This window comes from Peromyscus californicus, unplaced genomic scaffold, assembly GCF_007827085.1.
Source record: "Peromyscus californicus insignis strain IS unplaced genomic scaffold, ASM782708v3 Scaffold_11__1_contigs__length_118956290, whole genome shotgun sequence".
In the NCBI taxonomy this organism is placed as follows: Eukaryota; Metazoa; Chordata; class Mammalia; order Rodentia; family Cricetidae; genus Peromyscus; species Peromyscus californicus.
Window position 1 is genome coordinate 117587470 of NW_026294402.1, and position 18543 is coordinate 117606012.

General features: G+C 40.2%; 2 protein-coding genes across 4 annotated transcripts in view; one reads left to right on the top strand and one right to left on the bottom strand.

Annotated features, from left to right (window-relative positions):
* Positions 1 to 8776, bottom strand: part of Kiaa1143 (KIAA1143 ortholog) — a 34495-nt gene extending 25719 nt beyond the window's left edge. For 2 of the 3 annotated variants that reach the window (XM_052725566.1, XM_052725575.1), the window contains exons 1-3: positions 8594 to 8776; positions 6995 to 7139; positions 6100 to 6310 (exon numbers count right to left, since the gene is read on the bottom strand). In XM_052725566.1, the coding sequence (XP_052581526.1) occupies positions 6100 to 6310; positions 6995 to 7139; positions 8594 to 8701 (464 nt within the window). In that variant the 5' untranslated portion in view covers positions 8702 to 8776. Of the gene's footprint in view, positions 1 to 5696; positions 6311 to 6994; positions 7140 to 8593 lie in introns of those variants that run through there. The other variant, XM_052725584.1, reaches the window with a different exon arrangement.
* A 51-nt stretch (positions 8777 to 8827) lies between these two features.
* Kif15 (kinesin family member 15) overlaps positions 8828 to 18543 on the top strand; it is a 61841-nt gene continuing 52125 nt past the window's right edge. The window contains exons 1-4 of the mRNA XM_052725366.1: positions 8828 to 8929; positions 13830 to 13872; positions 14354 to 14534; positions 18191 to 18267. Of these exons, the coding sequence (XP_052581326.1) occupies positions 8911 to 8929; positions 13830 to 13872; positions 14354 to 14534; positions 18191 to 18267 (320 nt within the window). The 5' untranslated portion in view covers positions 8828 to 8910. The remainder of the gene's footprint in view (positions 8930 to 13829; positions 13873 to 14353; positions 14535 to 18190; positions 18268 to 18543) is intronic.

Below are 18543 nucleotides of genomic sequence, written 5' to 3' on the forward strand. Positions count from 1 at the left end.
TTCCCTTAGAGTTTTTATTTATTTTTTTGGTTTTTTGAGATAGGGTTTCTCTGTGTAGCTTTGCACCTTTCCTGGAACTCGCTTTGGAGACCAGGCTAGCCTCGAACTCACAGAGATCCGCCTGCCTCTTCCTCCCAAGTGCTGGGATTAAAGGCGTGCGCCACCGCCACCCGGCATATATATTTTTTTGGGGGGGGGGTTTTCGAGCCAGGGTTTCTCTGTGTAGCTTTGCGCCTTTTCCTGGAACTCACTTGGTAGCCCAGGCTGGCCTCGAACTCACAGAGATCCGCCTGGCTCTGCCTCCCGAGTGCTGGGATTAAAGGCGTGCGCCACCACCACCCGGCTTATTTTTTTAATAGTTAAGTTTACAGAGTCTCTCAGGAGTCTTCCCCAGATACATGACTTTTAGATCTTGCTTCTCTTGATTGCCTCCCTCACCAAATGGTGCCATTTTATCTACTACTGAGATACTATTTGGTTAGTCATTGTCCCAGCTCTGATTCTGTAAGTGGTCTAAAAACATTGCTATTGCTGGGGGGAGGGAGGGGGATGGTTCTCAGGACATAATGAGTTACAATTGCCCTGATGAGGTAAACAATCTTCTAGGCTTTACTATTCCTAAAATCTAAAGATTGGAACAATTAGCCTATGCTTTCAGCATTCCTTAAATCATTAATAGATGTTAAAAACAAAGATTTCACGTTTTGTCAAAGTAATTGCTTATATTTTCTGCTAAGTATGTTGGGCTTCTAAGTAAGAAACCTGGCTTAGGCTGGGCACAGTACTGCACAACTTTAATCCAAGTACTGGGAAGGTAGAGGCAGGTGGACCAAGGCCAGCCTGGTCTACATAGTGAGTTCCAAGACAGCCAGAAATAAATAGTGAGATCCTGTCTTGAAAAAACAAAAACAAAAAACCCAAAATTCAAGAAACCCGACTTAAGGTTTATTTAAAAATTGATCTATATGAAGCTTTAATCCAAGTGCTATACAACAGCTGCATTTCAAAGCACAGTTTGTTGTTCAGTACAATTATAAATGACCTCCTGGGTGTTATTATGATTACCATTCTTGAAGATCTATACTGGTGTGGACAAGTGGTCAGAATATCAATATTTGGCCACTATCCCCAGGTCAGCTGAGTCCCAGGGACTCTGGATACCCTCAAAAGGTCCTACAGCTGTGGTAAGTCACCTGTCTTCTTGGTCAGAGGAGTCATGGTAGGAGTCTAACCAGTGTACATTCTGCAAAGACGAGAGTGAACACAGAAGGAAATGCCCTCAGTGTTTCTAAGTGATGTCACACTGTCAGTAAAGACCATAGCATCCCAGCAGATGGCACAACTGATAAAATGCTAAAGGACCCAGGATCTCTCCCAAGTCTCCAGTAATCAGAGGACTGTATCTAAAACTGGCCTTAACAACATCAAAAAATGGTTAATTCTGACCACCTACCTACACAGTCTTAAACACCTAGTAAGAAAGTACAACCAAACTGAAAAATAACAAAACTCTAAACTTTAAAAGGTACAAGCAATGAGTCCGGCTTTACAGGTCTTTGCATGGGTTACTAATACAAAAGAAAAAGTACTCAGTTTCACCAGTTGTTATCAGATTAAAAGTCCACCCAGTGCCCTTCCTAATTGTAAACAAAATGCTATTTGGATAGTCTTGATAATTTTAATTTCTCCTTTGCTTTACAAGATCTCAAAGTCAGACATACTGTTGGCACATACCACCATCATTATTTTTGTTAGAATATACTGTACATATGTTTCTACTCTTGCTTAAGGTAGTATACCTATGCAGCTCATTTAACAATGTAATGTAAATTTCTAGTCCTTGAAAGTTTTTATTACAAACTAATTAAGATAATAAAGAAATGCAGGTTAGTAGTTAGTCACCTAACAATCAAATGTGTAGTCATGTTAGGTATGTTTTCAAGGTCAAACATATTTTAGATAGACAGGTGGACTTCAAACACTTCAGAGATCTACAGAATATGGCATTTAAGATGCTTGAATAACAAGGCGTTTCATGACAGTGAGACACATCTGCTTCTGGCAGCACCAATTTACTTCAGAGAAGATGGTGGGCATCAAAGAATCTCCATATGGAGTTTGCTTTCTTTGTGGCAAAAGTTAGCCACTGGGCAAGAAACTGCCCTTGCCTCAACTGCTGACACTATGCTGTCCAAATTGGATAAGCAGAACACAAAGGAAAAAGCTACTGAACTGTGCCAAGACAAGGTAGGACAGTCCTTCAAAATTCCTGCTTCACAGAAAAGTCTGTCAGACATTCTAGGCCTGTAGGTCAAAGATGGATGCCCTAACATTACAGAGGAACTGTGGGTGACTATCCAGGTAGCCCTCTGTTTCTGTCATTTCTATAGTTTTGGAAGTTGTTGGCTCTGCACTTCCTGTTTACTCAAGTAATAGTTTATCATTCTTGGGCCTCTGATGGAGACTGAAGACTAGATAGTTATAGTTTTATAGTTCTTCTTGTTACCAAATTCAGAAAAGAAATTTATATAAGCGATATAAAATGTATAAGGTTGAGAGACATAAAAGCTTAAATTGTTTATCTAAGAAAATGTTTTGAGGTCCAAAAAAAAATTAGTTTTGGTTGGTAATACAAGTTAGAAAAGAAAGTGAATTAGGCACAAAACTTTAGACTCGCCAAGATAGGATTTAGACAATACCTGATAATTGTTCTTATCGTATACATTTTACTTATATGATAGAGTTAAAACCTTTCCTTTTTACTTAGACAAAAAAGGGGAAATGTGGAATAATTTTTTTTACACCGAGGATGTGTCACTTGGATTGGTTTAATAAAAAAAGTTGAACAGCTAATAGCTAGGCAGATTTTCGGGGCAGAGAAGATACTGGGAAGAAGGGTGGAGTCATAAGGAGACAGCAGAAGCATGACATGTAGGAGATGAGGTAACAAGCCATCAGCCACATGGCAGCATATAAATTAATAGAAATGATTTAAGTTATAAGAGCTAGTTAGAAACAAGCCTAAGCTATCAGCCATTCAGCTTTTTTTTTTTTTTTTTTTTTTTTTTTTTTGGTTTTTTGAGACAGGGTTTCTCTGTGTAGCTTTGCGCCTTTCCTGGATCTCGCGCCATAGACCAGGCTGGCCTCGAACTCACAGAGATCCACCTGCCTCTGCCTCCCGAGTGCTGGGATTAAAGGCGTGCGCCACCACCGCCCGGCCTCATTCAGCTTTTTATTAAACTAATCTGAGTGACATATCTCCAAAGTGTACAAAAAGATTATTCCACAACACTTTAACATCAAGATTTCTACCCTCACATTTGGAAGTGAGTTTTATGTGTTTGTTTGCTTGTTTGTTTTGAGATGGAATACTCCTGTGTAGATCAGGGTGATCTGATAATCCCTATGTAGTCCAGGCTAGCCTTCAACTGTGATAAATTTCTGCTCAGCTACTGGAGTCCTTGGCTTTTAGGCATGCATCATCACATGCAGCTAAGAATGAGAATTTACAGTTTGACCTTTCCTTCCTATAATAAGGCAGAGCCCTTGATCAGGGCAATGTCCATCTTAGTTGTGTTCAGTTTTTTTTGGTGTCTCACTCTACCATTAATTTTCTACCACATTGAAAGAAATTCACCTGAGCTGGGCATGGTGGTACACACCTTTAATCCCAGCATTTAGGATTTACAGATAGATCTCTGAGCTTGAGGATAGCCTAGTTTACAGGGTGAGTTCTAGGACATCCAGGGCTACACAGAAAAACGCAGTCTTGAAAAATTGCCACCTCCCTGCTCCCCTCCCCCCCCAAAAAGAGGTCATCCCAAAATGCAGACTATTATTGCCTTTAGTAGCACATCTTTATATGGGAAGGCATGCTGCACCATTTCTGGAGCTGGGACATCAACACAAACCCTCAACCTTCCGCTTCACTGGAGGAACCAGATAAAGCTACCTGGCTCCCTAGAATAGTGTGGGAGGTGGTTCTTAGTCTCAGAGTCATGATATGGCAGCACTAACTGTTGTTTCTTAGATCTATTCCAGTTCCCATGTTGGTGACCTCAAGCTCCATCACTTGGGCTTGAAGAAAGCAGAGGAGGCCCAAGAAAAGCTCCAGCTTTTCTGAGGTTAGCTGCACTCACCCACATACATAATTTAAAATAAAATACATCTTTAAAAAATGGTTCTAGCTAGGATTGGTGATACATGCCTTTAATCCCAGCACTCCAAGGGCAGAGGCACATGGGTCTCTGAGTTCAAGGCTATATTGATCTACAGAGGGAGTTCTAGGCCAGTCAGTGATATATAGTGAGACCCTGTTACCATATAACAAAACAGGTTTTAAATAAATTATATGAAAAACAGTGGAGTTGTTTGTTACATGAAAAGACGATTTTTTTTTAAAGGGTAGAATTATGCTGTGGTATTAATTTTTTTCTGTTTTCTTGACTGTTTAAGAATAAATTAGCAGCCGGGCGGTGGTGGCGCACACCTTTAATCCCAGCACTCGGGAGGCAGAGCCAGGCGGATCTCTGTGAGTTCGAGGCCAGCCTGGGCTACCAAGTGAGTTCCAGGAGAGGCGCAAAGCTACACAGAGAAACCCTGTCTCGAAAACCAAAAAAAAAAAAAAAAAAAAAGAATAAATTAGCTTGGTGACAGCAGCACACGCCTTTAATCTCAGCACTTGGGAGGCAGAGGCAGGCAGATCTTTTGAGTTCTAAGCTAGCCTGATCTACAGAGTGATAGCCAGAGCCACACAGAGAAACCCTGTCTCAAAACAAAGAATAAATTAAAGTTCCACAGAAAGCTTATTTTCAAAATGCTAAATTTTGAAACAATCACTGACTCCTGTTTCTGAACACCTTTAAATAGTATGAGTTGCAGTTTGTAGGTTTCCTTGTATGAATATGGAAGACTTCGTGAATCTCCATGCCATTGTTGCACAGGGCCATACAAATCTCTGTATCGTTCCCTAGAAAGCACTTTCTTTTTTGAGAGTCTCTCACTGTGTGTTGAAATTCCTCATACTTCTGTCTGTTTTCCATGTGCTGGTGTTATAGGTTATTACACCTGGCTTAGGAAGGTATTTTCAACCAGGCACATAGCCATGCCTTCATCCAAACAAAGGTTTTACTAATGAGGAAGATACAAAAAAGGCTCATATATTTGAGTGCTCGGTCACCAGAAAGTAGAACTGTTTGAAGAAATTACAGGGATTAGGAGATAGGACTTTATTGGAGGAAGTGTCATTCGGGGTGCGTTTTGAGGTTTCAAAAGCCAATGCCAGTCGGCAGTGGTGTCACACATCTTTAATCCCAGTACTTAGGAGGCAGAGGCAGGCAGAATCAGCCTGGTCTACAAAATGAGTTACAGCACTGCCAGAGCTACTCAGAGAAGCCCTGTCTCAAAAAAACAAAAAACAAACAAACAAAAAAACCCAAACAAACCCATGCCAGACCCAGTCTGTTTCTCAATGTCCTGTCCTGTTTCCCCATTCCCCCATCCCACTGTGGATCGGGATGTAACTCTCAGGTACTTCTCCAGCACTATGCCTGTCCTGCCACCATGCTTCCTGCTATGATGACAATGGACTAAACTGAAACTGCAAGCAAGCCCCCAATTAAATGCTTTTTTTTTTTTTTTTTTAAAAATAAGAGTTGTCTTGGTCATGGTGTCTCTTTACATCAACAGAACAGTGATTAAGACAGGTCTATTTATTATAAAATTCTCTGTGAGCTATTAATGTTAGATTTTTGAAATATGCAACTTTAGAAAATTATAACAATGTAATTCTAAGTATGAAGTAGGACAAAGAATACATATAACAATCTCAGTTTCGTTTAAAAATATAATTTACATATATACATACCCACAGGTAGGAGGTAATAAAATGTTAACAGTAGTGAATGTCTAGCATTTCCAGTCAAAGAGGCATTACTGGATGGGTTTTATTTCATAAATTTGTTTCCTGTGTTTTGAAGTTTTCTGTAATGAACCTGTAGTACTAGGGGAAATTGTCACTTTAAGATATAGGAAAGTTAATGTTTTAAAAAATACCTCATTGCTTTCAAAGGAAACCAAGTCCACAATGTTTATACTTACTCATTTTCATCTTCATTGTCAAAAGAAAGGAGACTACTGTTTCTTATTTGTTTTTGTGAGTTCTTTCTAACTGAATTCTGCTTATTTATATCATCTTCATTTGTTTTCTTTTTTTTGGAGCTTGCTGTTAAACCTGAACACTTTTCATCTGAGGAACGCTTTACAGGTTTTCGATACATGATTCTTCCATCAGCTGGAGGTGGTTCTTCATCTGTGACAAAAAAAGAAAAGCTGAAGAAGTTTCTTCTCTATTTTGCTGTTAACAAAGAGTCATTTGGCAAGAAAATCATTCACTATACTTAAGGATGTCCTTGAATAAATTCAGTCTGCTCTATTGCTTCTGGTTATACCCTACCCAACACATGCAATCACTCAATAAAAACTCACTAAAGTGTCCCATAATATTATTAGTACCCAACTGATTACAGTGAAGACGGAGAAGGTGATGGCCTGAACTTAGGGCTTCGTATGCTAAGAAGGTGCTCTACCACTAAGCTGTGTTTCCAATTCATCATGTTGTATTTTGAAATGTGTTTGGAACCACAATATTTCTCCCTAAAACAATGTAACAGATGTTTAGGAATAATACAAGTGCACTACATAACATACTACACTTGAGGCACTAACTAATTACACAGATCTTTGTTGACTGGTTGACCTGTTTTGTTAATAGGACACTTTAAACAGTGCACTAAGGAAGGTCCATTTATTGTCTCTCACTGATGGGTACTTGAGGCACAGAGGTGATCACTTGCTAAAGGTCACACATTTGGCACCATAGTCAATGCTTGAACCAAAGGCCACATTCTTCAAACAAATCATTCTTTCAATTAAAAAAATACTACTTTATGCCCTTTAAATTGTTAAAAAAAAATCAAAAAAATTTTGGACATACCTGCTTTGGCAGCCTTTATTTCTGCTTTAATTTTCATGACTTCTTCGGCTGTTAGGTCTCCCTTTTTTAAAACCACTACTTGAGGCTGTTCATCTTCTTTGTCACTGTGATTACCATCATCATCTGGGAGCTGAGGCTGGATTTTCTACAGAAAATGTAAGTATAATGTGTAGGTTGCTATCCTTTAACCAAACACAACCACTGCCACTGTGAGCATCTCTAATTGTTAAAGTGAAATGGGTAACTATCCATGAAATGAATATAAAATGAATTAATTAACTCAAAGAGCTTAACTTCACCACAGCAGAAAACAGGTCTACCTGCCATTCACCCAGGGGCACTTGTCCAGTGAGATTCATTTCTATCTAGCCTACTCAGGGTAGTGCCAAACTACCTTGGTTCTTTGTTTCTAGTCAACATTTTTCATTTCTGTCTTGTCTGAATTTGACCAAAAAAAACAAAAAAAAAAAAAAAACCACCAAAACACCAAACCACCCCACCTCACCATCCAAGCCACCAAATTATGGAAAATAACAGGTAAAAGTTATTTTCTCCTACCTCTGCACATCTAATATCCTAACAGCTTCAGTTTAGTAGATATCAGCTACTTTTCAAAGACACAAATGATTATGTAAAAGATTTTGTACATAAACAATGCTGTACATATTGTTTAACTTATGAAATTTCTCAAACAGAAACCCTGTACTCATTGTATGCATGTAACAAGCGTATTCTGTCAGCTAAATCAGATTTGTTTAAAAGCTAGGCACCATATATATTTTAACTAGAAAAAAGTCTTTGCATAATACTTTGAAATATAGAATCACCTCATTTTTCAAATTATTGCCTAATATTTAATTTTGTGCAGTCATCTTGTTATGTGGAAAACCCTGCATGACTTGGCCCTAGCCCACTGCGATACTCTATCCCATATCACTTCCACACCCTCTAGACTCTTACGTTTGAGTACTTAACAGTCCATGACTATATCCACTCCTCTGCCTCCTTTGTCTCTCAAACTGTGTCTAGGAAGCCCCACTGCTCCACGCCAACTCTTATTCATGTAGCCTCCAAGACTAAAGAGCCTCTAGAAGTGCTTCTGAAGATAATCGCACGTCCTCTTGTGTGACGTGTGCATGGCTCCTAGGCAACAAGGACGACACTGTTCACAAACTTTATTAGACAAACTCCTTTGAGAAATACTGTTTCATCTCCCTATCCTGAGACACGCAACTTGGACAACAGCAGGGATTCTACTTCTAATCCTGGATAGTTCCCATTTGATCAAGTGGCCTCCATTTCCTTATCTGAAAAAGGGGACGACGCTGTCAATCACCTTGCTCACTTAAAGTGAGATCCGCAAGTGAGAAAGAAAGGACGGGGAAGCTGTCTTAACTAGCTACAAGGGCTAGGTCATCTTCAAGAACAGCACTCTGAGAGTAAGAACTCCCTGAGAGGGAGAGGCCAGACCTGGGGTCCGACGCCCGCCGGGCTAGGGGCTAGTCGCGAGTGAGGGACCTGTCAGTTACACCCACACCGAGGGGCCGGAACTGGCGTGTAGACCGTGGATCCGACGCGGTGCGACACCTGCTGACTCACCTTGGTCTCTACGGTGGGCCCCTCCCTGTAGCCGACTCGCTCCTTGAAGCGGGACAGGAAGGCGGGCTCGGCAGGCCGCACATACGACACCTGGTTCCGCTTGCTCATGGCGGTTCTCACTAAAAGCACTCGCCACACTCGGCAGGGTAGAGGCGCCGTCGCCCGCGCCGACTTCAGACGTTGCGTATGCTCTGACGTCACGCGAGCCCAGCCCTAGGGAGGCGTGGCACGTGGGCGGCGCCAAATTCAAATCCGCGGCCATTTTGGCGGGAGGATTCTGGCGGCCACCGTGGTCGCGAATCCAGGCGGAGGTCACCATGGCCCCGGGCTGCAAAGGTAAGTTGTGAACCTGTCTCGTGAGATCATCGCCGCTGGCAAATGCGGGTGTGAGGGGACGGCAGCCCTTAGGGTGCCCCGCTAGGGTGACGGCGGCGCACACGGTGGGAACTGCGTTCCACACAGCGCAGGCGCCCCGGTTCAGCCGCTGCACACCTGCGCGCCCTTCCCTGTGACCCGGACCTTGCTGTTTCCCTGCCAGCTTCTTCTTGTGTAGGTGTCCTGAGGGCGGACCCTTGCGCTCTCCACTTGCTGCTTGCTTCCACATTTCTGACTTTTTTGAAGGAAAGGGATTTGCGTTCCCTTTGGTGGCCTGCCCTCAGAGGAGGGAATTTTAAAGCGAATTGCAACTATCTGTTTACAGTAATTCCCACTCTTCATCCTCCAAAACTTTGTGAATTCATGAAACCAGAATTGCATCATAGTACAGAACCCTATAGATAACTATGCTTTGTAAATTTAGTATACTCAGAGATAAGCTAATAATAAAATACAGCAGTTACAGTAATATACAGTAATTTATGTGAAAGTGGTCTTTGACATAGTTTCTTAGTGTATTTGTCTTTCCTTTTGTCACATGAGATGCTACGGTGGTGTCTACCTGGTGAGAGAAATGCTATAGACAGTGTGACAGTTAGGTTCCAGAAGTCACTCGAACACAAGCGTTGTCATATACCTAGTTGATCTGATAACGAAAGGCTGAGACTGTTAGGAGAGTAGCATATATAGTGTGGATAAGACCCTGGCTAAAGGGATTTGTGTAGCAGAACATGCTACTGAGAGTAGGCTGTTTGAGGCCAGGCTTCATATTGAGATCTTGTCTCAAAAAAAGAAAAAGACTTAGGATTTGTTTAGTTCTGAATTTTCTATTTAGTGGTTTTGGACTGTGGATGATGGCTGAGGAAAAAAAAAGGAATTGCAGATTATGAGTAGACTAATATCTATTCTCAATCTGTTTTCATTCGGAAGAGATTGATTTAACCCCACACCTTCACTGTGTGTGAGTGCCACCTCTTGCTTAATCCTATAAGTTACCTTTCTTAAATTCTTTATTTTTAACTATGGTGTGTGTCAAGGTGTCCTTGGAGTGGTTAGATACCCTGGAGCTGGCATTATGAGTGGCTGTGAGCTGTTGTATATGGGTGCTGCCATTAGTTTTTTTAAGGCTGATTATAAGGTTTGAGAATGGAATGAGGAGATGCTTAAGAAGATTGTGAAATTATACATTTGAATTTTACTACAGTGTTCAGGTTTGTAGCTCTTTGTCAATTATAATTGTTTCCTGATTGGTTGTTTAATTAACCCTTTAAGTCCATTACACCATTATCTGAACAATTAGTGTGATCTTTTTCTCCTCTGCTACTTCAGTATTAAGGGGACTTAAGCATGTAAATTGGTACTTTATGGATCTTAAATGCTTTATCCTATTTTTTGTATCATCACAGTATTTATTATAATTCTTTTTAAAACCAGGCTGGTCTTAAGATTTCTGTGGAGCCAGAGATGATCTTGATCTTCTGACCTCCTGCCTCCCTCTCCCATGTGCTGGGAATAGAGCTATTCCTGTAGTCAGTAACTCCCACAGCCTCAACTAGTACTCTGATTTTTATTACTACTCACTAGTTTTATCTATTCTTGAAGCTCATCTAAATTGGACTGATACTCTTTTTTCTTATAATGACTTTTATGAAATTTTGTGCCTGTGGGCATCTATGATAGGCAGCTGCAACTAGGTCTTTTTCATTGCTCTTTGGTGTTCTTTAGGTAAGCATATTACTGTTTGTTCTGTTTTTGATGGGCTTTGTTTTTCTGTCTTGTCTTGAACTTAGGTTTCTAGGTTGAATTATCATGACTAAAGCATCAATGAATAGTCTTTAACATGTTTTAGGCAGCTACATCATGACCTCAAAGTTAAAAAAATTTTACAGTGAATGTATATAGGGGATTTCCTTGTAATGTCAGAATTTATGATAGTGGCATGATAAGACCATATACTTTCTTAACCTTGGGTCAAAAGGTAGCAAAATGAAGTGGCTGATGGTATGAAAGAGGAATTCAGTATGCCTGTGTTCAAGTCCTAGCACTTCTCACAACATCTCTTCAGGTTTCAGTTAGGAATTGTGCATAACTGCCTACTTCTCTGGAGTATGTTTGTTGAGAAGGATCTGTCTATGTAGTTCTAGCTGTCCTGGTGCTTGCTATATAAACCAGCTGGCCTCTGACTCTGAGATCCTGCTGAATCTGACTCTGGAGTGATGGGATTTAAGGTGTACGCCACTGGCTTCCTCCCTGAAATTCTTCGTTTCATTTTACCTCATTGTTCAGGTAGCTTTGCTTTTGGGGGTGGATTGGGGAGGGGTAAGAATTTTCTTTTGGGATTCTTTTAACTTACTGAAAACTTGCACACACATGCCCATTGATATCTATCTGGTCACTTAGGAGATCTCTGTGGCAATCCAGAGCTTGTTCTCTTCATGAACGTCTCCAGTTTTTTGGTTTTTGTTTTTTTTTTTTTGTCCCGGGAGTCTAGCTGCATTTACTTTCCCAAACCAAACCATTTCTCCTCAGCTCAGCCAGATAAGCAAGCTCTATTTGGATTCTCCCAGCCTGCACTGTGGCTTGTGATGCAAGAGCTCACTGCCTTTGTTTCCTTCTCTCAGGATCACTTTTCTATGCTGTCTATTGTCCAGTGTCTGAGAACTTGTTGCATATTTTTTGTCCAGTTTCCTAGTTTCTTAAAACAGGTAAGTAAATCCAGTCCTTGCTACCCCGTCATGGCTGACAGATTGAAAGGCTGTGTTCTGTTGATAAGGATAAGCCAAAACATGAACTCAGATTTCAGCTTTCATAACATGAAAGCCGTCCTTTTGTATCCTGGACTTTTCATTTTTGTACTAAATTTTGTACCAGGACTGAAGTGCTATTTCTTTCATTTTCTTTTTCTTTCTTTCTCTTTTTTTTTAAAATAGGTTTTTTGAGACAGGGTTTCTCTGTATAGTTCTGTGTAGTTTTGGTGCCTGTCCTGGAAGCTCGCTTTGTAGACCAGGCTGGCCTCGAACTCACAGAGATCCGCCTGGCTCTGCCTCCCAGTACTGGGATTAAAGGCGTGTGCCACCGCCTGGCAAAGTGCTATTTCTTTATCACCAGCATTTGAGAGGACCATGAAAGGTGGTGTAGGAGTGTGGTAGGTTGGTAGTTTTGTCTGTTTCCCGCTTCACAGGTGTTGAATTGAGGTATAAGTGGAAGTATAATCTCCAGAAATGAAGTTCTGTGATAACATTTTTGCTTTGAGTTCTTGTATGAGTAGAACTTATTGTATGGTATTTTGTTTGTGTTCTGACAAATAAAGCTTGCCTAGAGATCAGAGGGCAGAGCTAGCCACTAGTTAATCATAGAGGCCAGACAGTGGTGGCATACACCTTTAATCCCAGCACTTGGGAGGTGGAGACAAAGTTATAAATAGGGAGGGTGGAGACAGGATCTTGGCCCCATCCAATCTGAGGATCCTAAGAGGTAAGAAGTCACTAGTGGCTACTGCTCTGCTTCTCTGATCTTTCAGCTTTCACCCTGATATCTGACTGCTGGTTTTTATTAAGACTAATTAGGATCACACTTCATCTGACTTCCAATGTGGGGCTTGTACCCACAACCCTGAGATTAAGGGTCTCATGTTCTACCGACTGAGCAGACGCTCCAACTTGTTACTGTCCTAGTCTCATTCATTCAGAGATAGTTATGGATCAGGCATTCCTTTAGGTATGCTTTATAAGGTGGAAGAGTATTACATATGATAGTAACAATAATAGTTCCTTTGAATCTGAACAGAGCCAAGAATGGTGTGGGAATTTTGTCTGTGTTGTGATCTGATGTTCAATGGAGTCAGGCCTTGGTTCGAGAGGTGGGGTTCACATTCAGCTGGTCGGAATGGATCGTAGGTATCTCTAGGATCTAGAACAATTCTGTCCTATAGCTCCAGTCATTCTTTCTTAGCATGGGATCATGGGATCATGGTTATAGTGGCACATTTGCAATGGGGGAGAGAGCTCAGATTTGGACACATTACCTGCCTAACATCCAAGTGGAGATTATCAAATAGATAGGTTTAATACCAGAATTTTAGAGGCAGAGAGGGGTGAATTATTGTGAGTTTGTGGTCAGCCGGAGCTAGTGAGTTCTTGTCTCTAATTAATTAATTAATTTGGAAATCATCAATATATACCTAACATTTAAACTCATGAGACTGAAAATGGTCACCGATATGGGCTGGGATTGAATGGGGAGGAGAACTGAGGCCAGGATTTGGATGTAGATATAAGGGATCTGAGAAAGTTGTGTATCAATAACTGTGGAAAAGATTTCCATAATAAATTGTTTTCCTTTGTTGATCCCCAGCCTTGCACTTAGTATATAATGCAGCTATACTTACCTTTAATGGTCTTGTTCTGTGGAGTGGCACAGAACAGAAAGGTGAAACAGGTGGTACAGACATGCCCAGTTCCCAGAAGACATGCAGAGAAGTTCTTTAGATACGCTGCAAGAAGACAGCACGTCAGTTCCCTAGACCAGTTTCTGAGAGACGACCAAGGCAGAGAGAAGGCAGAGGTTTTATAGTAGTGAGGGGCATGCTACTTAGTCCTGTGAGCCACTTGTGTAGGGTCCAGGTTGGACAGATAGGCAAGCATCTCGCTGTCCTATTAACTAGGAAATTTTACAACGTAAATCATTTTTATTGGGACTGGCCATTTGTTCAGGAGTCATGAGCTGGCTCCAGATGTCTGTGTAAGATATGATAAGTTACTAAGGCCAGGCTCCAAGGAATTGAGGCCTAATTGCTGAGGTGAGAGTTTTGCTTTTATTTTTGTCCTTTTATCCTTACAGATCTCTTATCTTCTTTTTCTAGCTGAGTTACGAAATGTGACAAATTCTCATTCTTCCCAGTCAAGGTAAGAAAAGGTCTTGCTGATGAGAAAAATTAAGGATATTATGTTTTTAAGATAACTGTTTAGTATGGTCAGAGATGCTTATTTCAAAATTTAGCTTGTGTTCAACTAGCTGGAAGTATAAGAAAAATGCATACTTTCCATACTGTCCCAATTCCCAGTGAAAATCTGGAGTGAGTGGCATGATAATTTCTTGGGAAGACTCATTAGTACTAGTAAGAGAGAAATAACAGAAAAGCAACACTGAGCTCCTTGAAATAACTGCCTTTGATTTTATTTGCAGTAAAGGTTTGTGAAAGTATCTGCTGGGAAATAAATCTTTAAAGGGTGTGAGTTATGTGAAAATTTAAAAGGAGTAAATTTCAGTGGAGTAGGCCTAGGACTTAGACTCATTATAGAAATGCTACAGGCAATTTGAGATTAGTTTATTTTGTAGTTTCCTTTCCCCAGTAAACTTACCTATTACTTTTTGTTTTGGTCTTAGTAATGAAGGTGATGCCATCAAAGTTTTTGTGAGAATTCGTCCTGTGGAGGGCACTAGATCAGCGGATGGAGAGCACACCTTGTGTTTATCGGTACTTTCCCAGACTACTCTCCGGCTCCACTCCAACCCAGACCCCAAGACCTTTGTATTTGATTATGTTGCAGGCATGGACACCACTCAGGTAGTGATCACTGGAAACTTACCCTTTCATTTGGAATATGTGGGGCTTTATTTGTTGGGATTCAATTTCTGATCACTTTTTAGTTGGACAGATTTCAGATAAGAAAGCTAAAACTTCCATAAATATTTTAGATCTAATTTTATTAGGCAGTTGTCTTCTTTGTTCATCAAACTATGTTCCAGAATCAAACAAACCTGCTTTCTGTTTCTTTTTATACATACTGATGAAATAAATGACAATTTCAGAGCCATTTAAACAATCACTAAATATAGTTGACTTTCTAGTTCAAGGATTTAAAGTGACCGTGAGCCAGTTAAGATGGCTCAGTGGGTAAAATCACCTGCCTCAAAGGTCTCACTAGCTGAGTTCAAACCCCAGAACCCACATAAAGATTGGAGGAGAGAACTTACTCCACAGAGTTGTCCTCTGACCTCTTCGTCTGTGCCTGCCCCCCCCCCCCCCCCCCATGCACAGGTTTTAAAAAGATACTGTTATGTCAGTAACTGCTTTTCTTACGGTTTTGTTTTGGTTTTTGGTTTTTTTGAGACAGGATTTCTCCATGTGGTTTTGGTGCCTGTCCTGAATCTCGCTCTTTAGACCAGGCTGGCCTCGAACTCACAGAGATCCACCTGTCTCTGCCTCCCAAGTGCTGGAGTTAAAGTCGTGTGCCACTACTGCCCTTTGATAATTGCTTTTATTTTATTTTATTATTTTTGTTTGTTTGTTTGTTTTTGAGACAGTGTTTCTCTGCGTAGTTTTGGTGCCTGTCCGGGATCTCACTCTGTAGACCAGGCTAGCCTCGAACTCACAGAGATCCACCTGACTCTGCCTCCCGAGTACTGGGATTAAAGTCGTGCACCGTCACCACCACCCGGCTCTGCTTTTATTTTTTATTTTTATTTGTTTTTAAATAATTTATTTATCTTTATTTTGTGTACATTGGTGTTTTGCCTGCAGATCCGTCTGTATGAGGGCATTAGATCTCCTGGAATAGGAGTACAGACAAGTTGTGAGCTGCTGGGAATTGAACCCAGGTCCTCTGGAAGAGCAGCCAGTGCTCTTAACCACTAAGCTATTATCTCCAGCCCTGATGACTGCTTTTATAATTAAATCCAATTTAGTTAAAAATCTAATGCCACTGTCTAGCAAAACCTCCTACAGTGATGGAAATATTTAATATTTGACCTGCTACAGTAACCTCTGGCCATGTGGTGAATTAACTTTAATTAAAACTAAATAAAATTTAAAATTTGATTCCTTGGGTACATTAGCCATACATGCCTCTTAAACATTTGAAATTTGGCTTATATATTGGATGATCCAAGTTAGTCACATGTAGCTAATGGTTACTGTATCAGACATCACAGTCTTTATTTTTTCCTTTGAGATGGGGTCTTGTGTATCCCAGGCTAGTCTGAAGCACACTGTGTAGCAGAGATGACCTTAGACTTCAGATCTGCTTGCCTCCAATTCCTGAGTGCTGAGATTACAGGCATGTACCATGATGCCTGGTGATGTGCTGGGGATTGAATCTAGGGTTTGTGCATACTAGGCAAGCACTCTGCTCAATGAATGGAATCCCAGCCCCTCACAGGTCTTTATTGTACACTTGATGTTTGTTTGTTTTGTAAAATATTTAGATCTAAAAAAAAAAAAAAATATTTAGATCTTTTTTCTTTTCAGCTAGGGAATTGCTACTCAATGGAAATATAAAATGAGCTACACTTATAATTTAAAATATCTTAGTAGACACAGTGGGAAGAAAAAAAGAAACAGGTAAAATTGATTATTAATCATGTATATTATTTAACTCAATGTGTCCAGAATACCACTTCAATATGTAAATAATGTAACTATTATTAAGATATTTCCCAACCAGGCAGTGGTGGCACATGCCTTTAATTTCAGCACTTGGGAGGCAGAGGCAGGCTGTGAGTTCGAGGCCAGCCTGGACTACAGAGTGAGTTCCAAGACAAACCAAAAAAAAAAAAAGTATTTCCCATTAGAAGAAAATCTCCTATATATTTTACACCTACACAGCATCTCTATTTGGACTAATAACCTACATCAGGCTTTCAGCAGCCACATGTAGCTTATGGACAGTGTAGGTTTAGGAATTCTTACATTGTTGATAAACTGCACCTACCTATAAGTAAAAATAAAATAAAAATACTTTTAGAACAAACTAGTGACAAAATAAGTGAAGAAAATATAGAACTGTGAATTTTGTGATAACAGAATAATATTTATATGTAATATAAAAAATTTATATGCATGCATTTAAATGTCTATCTTATATGTACTGAGTGTTTTGCCTGCATGTATGTACGTATGTATGTGTCATGTGTATGCCTGGTGTCCTTAGAGGTCAGAAGAGGGTGTCAGATGTCCTGGAATTGTAGTTTTGGATAGTTGTAAACCATCATGTGCATTCTGGGAATCAAACACAGGTCCTATACAATGAGTGCTCTTAATCACTGAACCAATTCTCCAGCCCCATATGCATTTAAAAAATCATTTTATATGTATGGGTATTTTACCTGCATATATGTCTGTGTACCACATGTGTGCCCAGTGCCTTCTGAGACTAGAGGAAGGTGTCAGATCTCTTAGAACAAGAGTTACTACGGTTATGAGTTCAACATGTGGGTGCTGAGAATCAAACCAAGGTTCTCTGGAAGAGCAACCAGTAGTACTCCTAACTACTGAGCTATGTCTCCGGTCACCTGCATGCTTTTTTTTTTCTTTTCCCCATGAGACAGGGTCTTAACTTTGTAACTCTGTCTGTTCTGGAATTCACTATGTAGTCAGGCTGGCCTTGAACTCCTGCCTACCTCTGCCTCCCAAGTGCTGGGATCAAAGGTGTTCACTACTGTGCCCAGCTTGCTTTTTTTTTTAAGACAATTTTTTTTTACTAAAAAAATTGAAATGGTTGGGAGATGGTGGAATCACTAAAGTACTAAGGACCCAAGTTTGATCCCCAGATCCCATGTGTAAGCAAAGCCAGGTTTGGTGGCCTACACTGTAATCCCAGTATTGGGAAGGCAAAAATATGGATCACTGAGACTCACTGGTCAGCCTACCTGCTTGATTTTGTCACAAAATTAAATCAAATAAAAAACTACAGTGGATAGCACCCGAGGAACAACAGCCACAATGTCATTTGCACCCCCTACACATGCACACACACATATCTGTACATATATACATACATACTTATATGTGTGTGTGTGTGTGTGTATATATTATAATATATATTCCAAAGAATTGAAATACACTTGTAAGCAATATCAACACTTTAAAAAGTAATAAAACTGTGTTATATTATAGAAATTGCTAAGGTTAAAACAATAAAGTTGACATTGTATTAGGTTTCTCAGATGGTGCCAAGTGGTCAGGTTTTTTTATGTTTCCCTGGCCATGTTGCTCCAAAGCAATATATACACTTTAAACTTATGACTGTATTGGAGATTAATGGACCTAACGATATTTGTAGTTCTACCTTTTATCGTCTTTTATGGTTCAGCCATTTGTCTTAAGTAGATGCAACCTTCAAGTAATCATAGGTCTTAAAGTCTAAGGACTCATTTTTTATTATATTAGGAGATGTAGGTTAGAAGTATTTTTATTTAACATGTTTGGTGCTTATATCTTAGGAGTCTGTATTCTCGACGGTGGCTAAAAGCATTGTGGAGTCTTGCATGAGCGGTTATAATGGGACCATCTTTGCATAGTAAGTTGTTGTCTGTCTACATATAAAGGTATGATAGTGCTTGTATTGGTTCCTACTTATTGCTGTGTTAATAAGTCACCCCAAACTTAGCGGCATAAAATAACAGATTTGTTTTACAGTTCTCTTAAGTCAGAAGTTCAACATGGATCTTACAGGGCTAAGATTAAGCTGTTACTGGAGCTTCATTCTTCTGGAAGCTGTACATGAAAATATTTTCTCCTTTCCTAGCTTAGAGACCTTACTTGGCTCAGAGCCCCCTCTTTCTGTTTCACACTA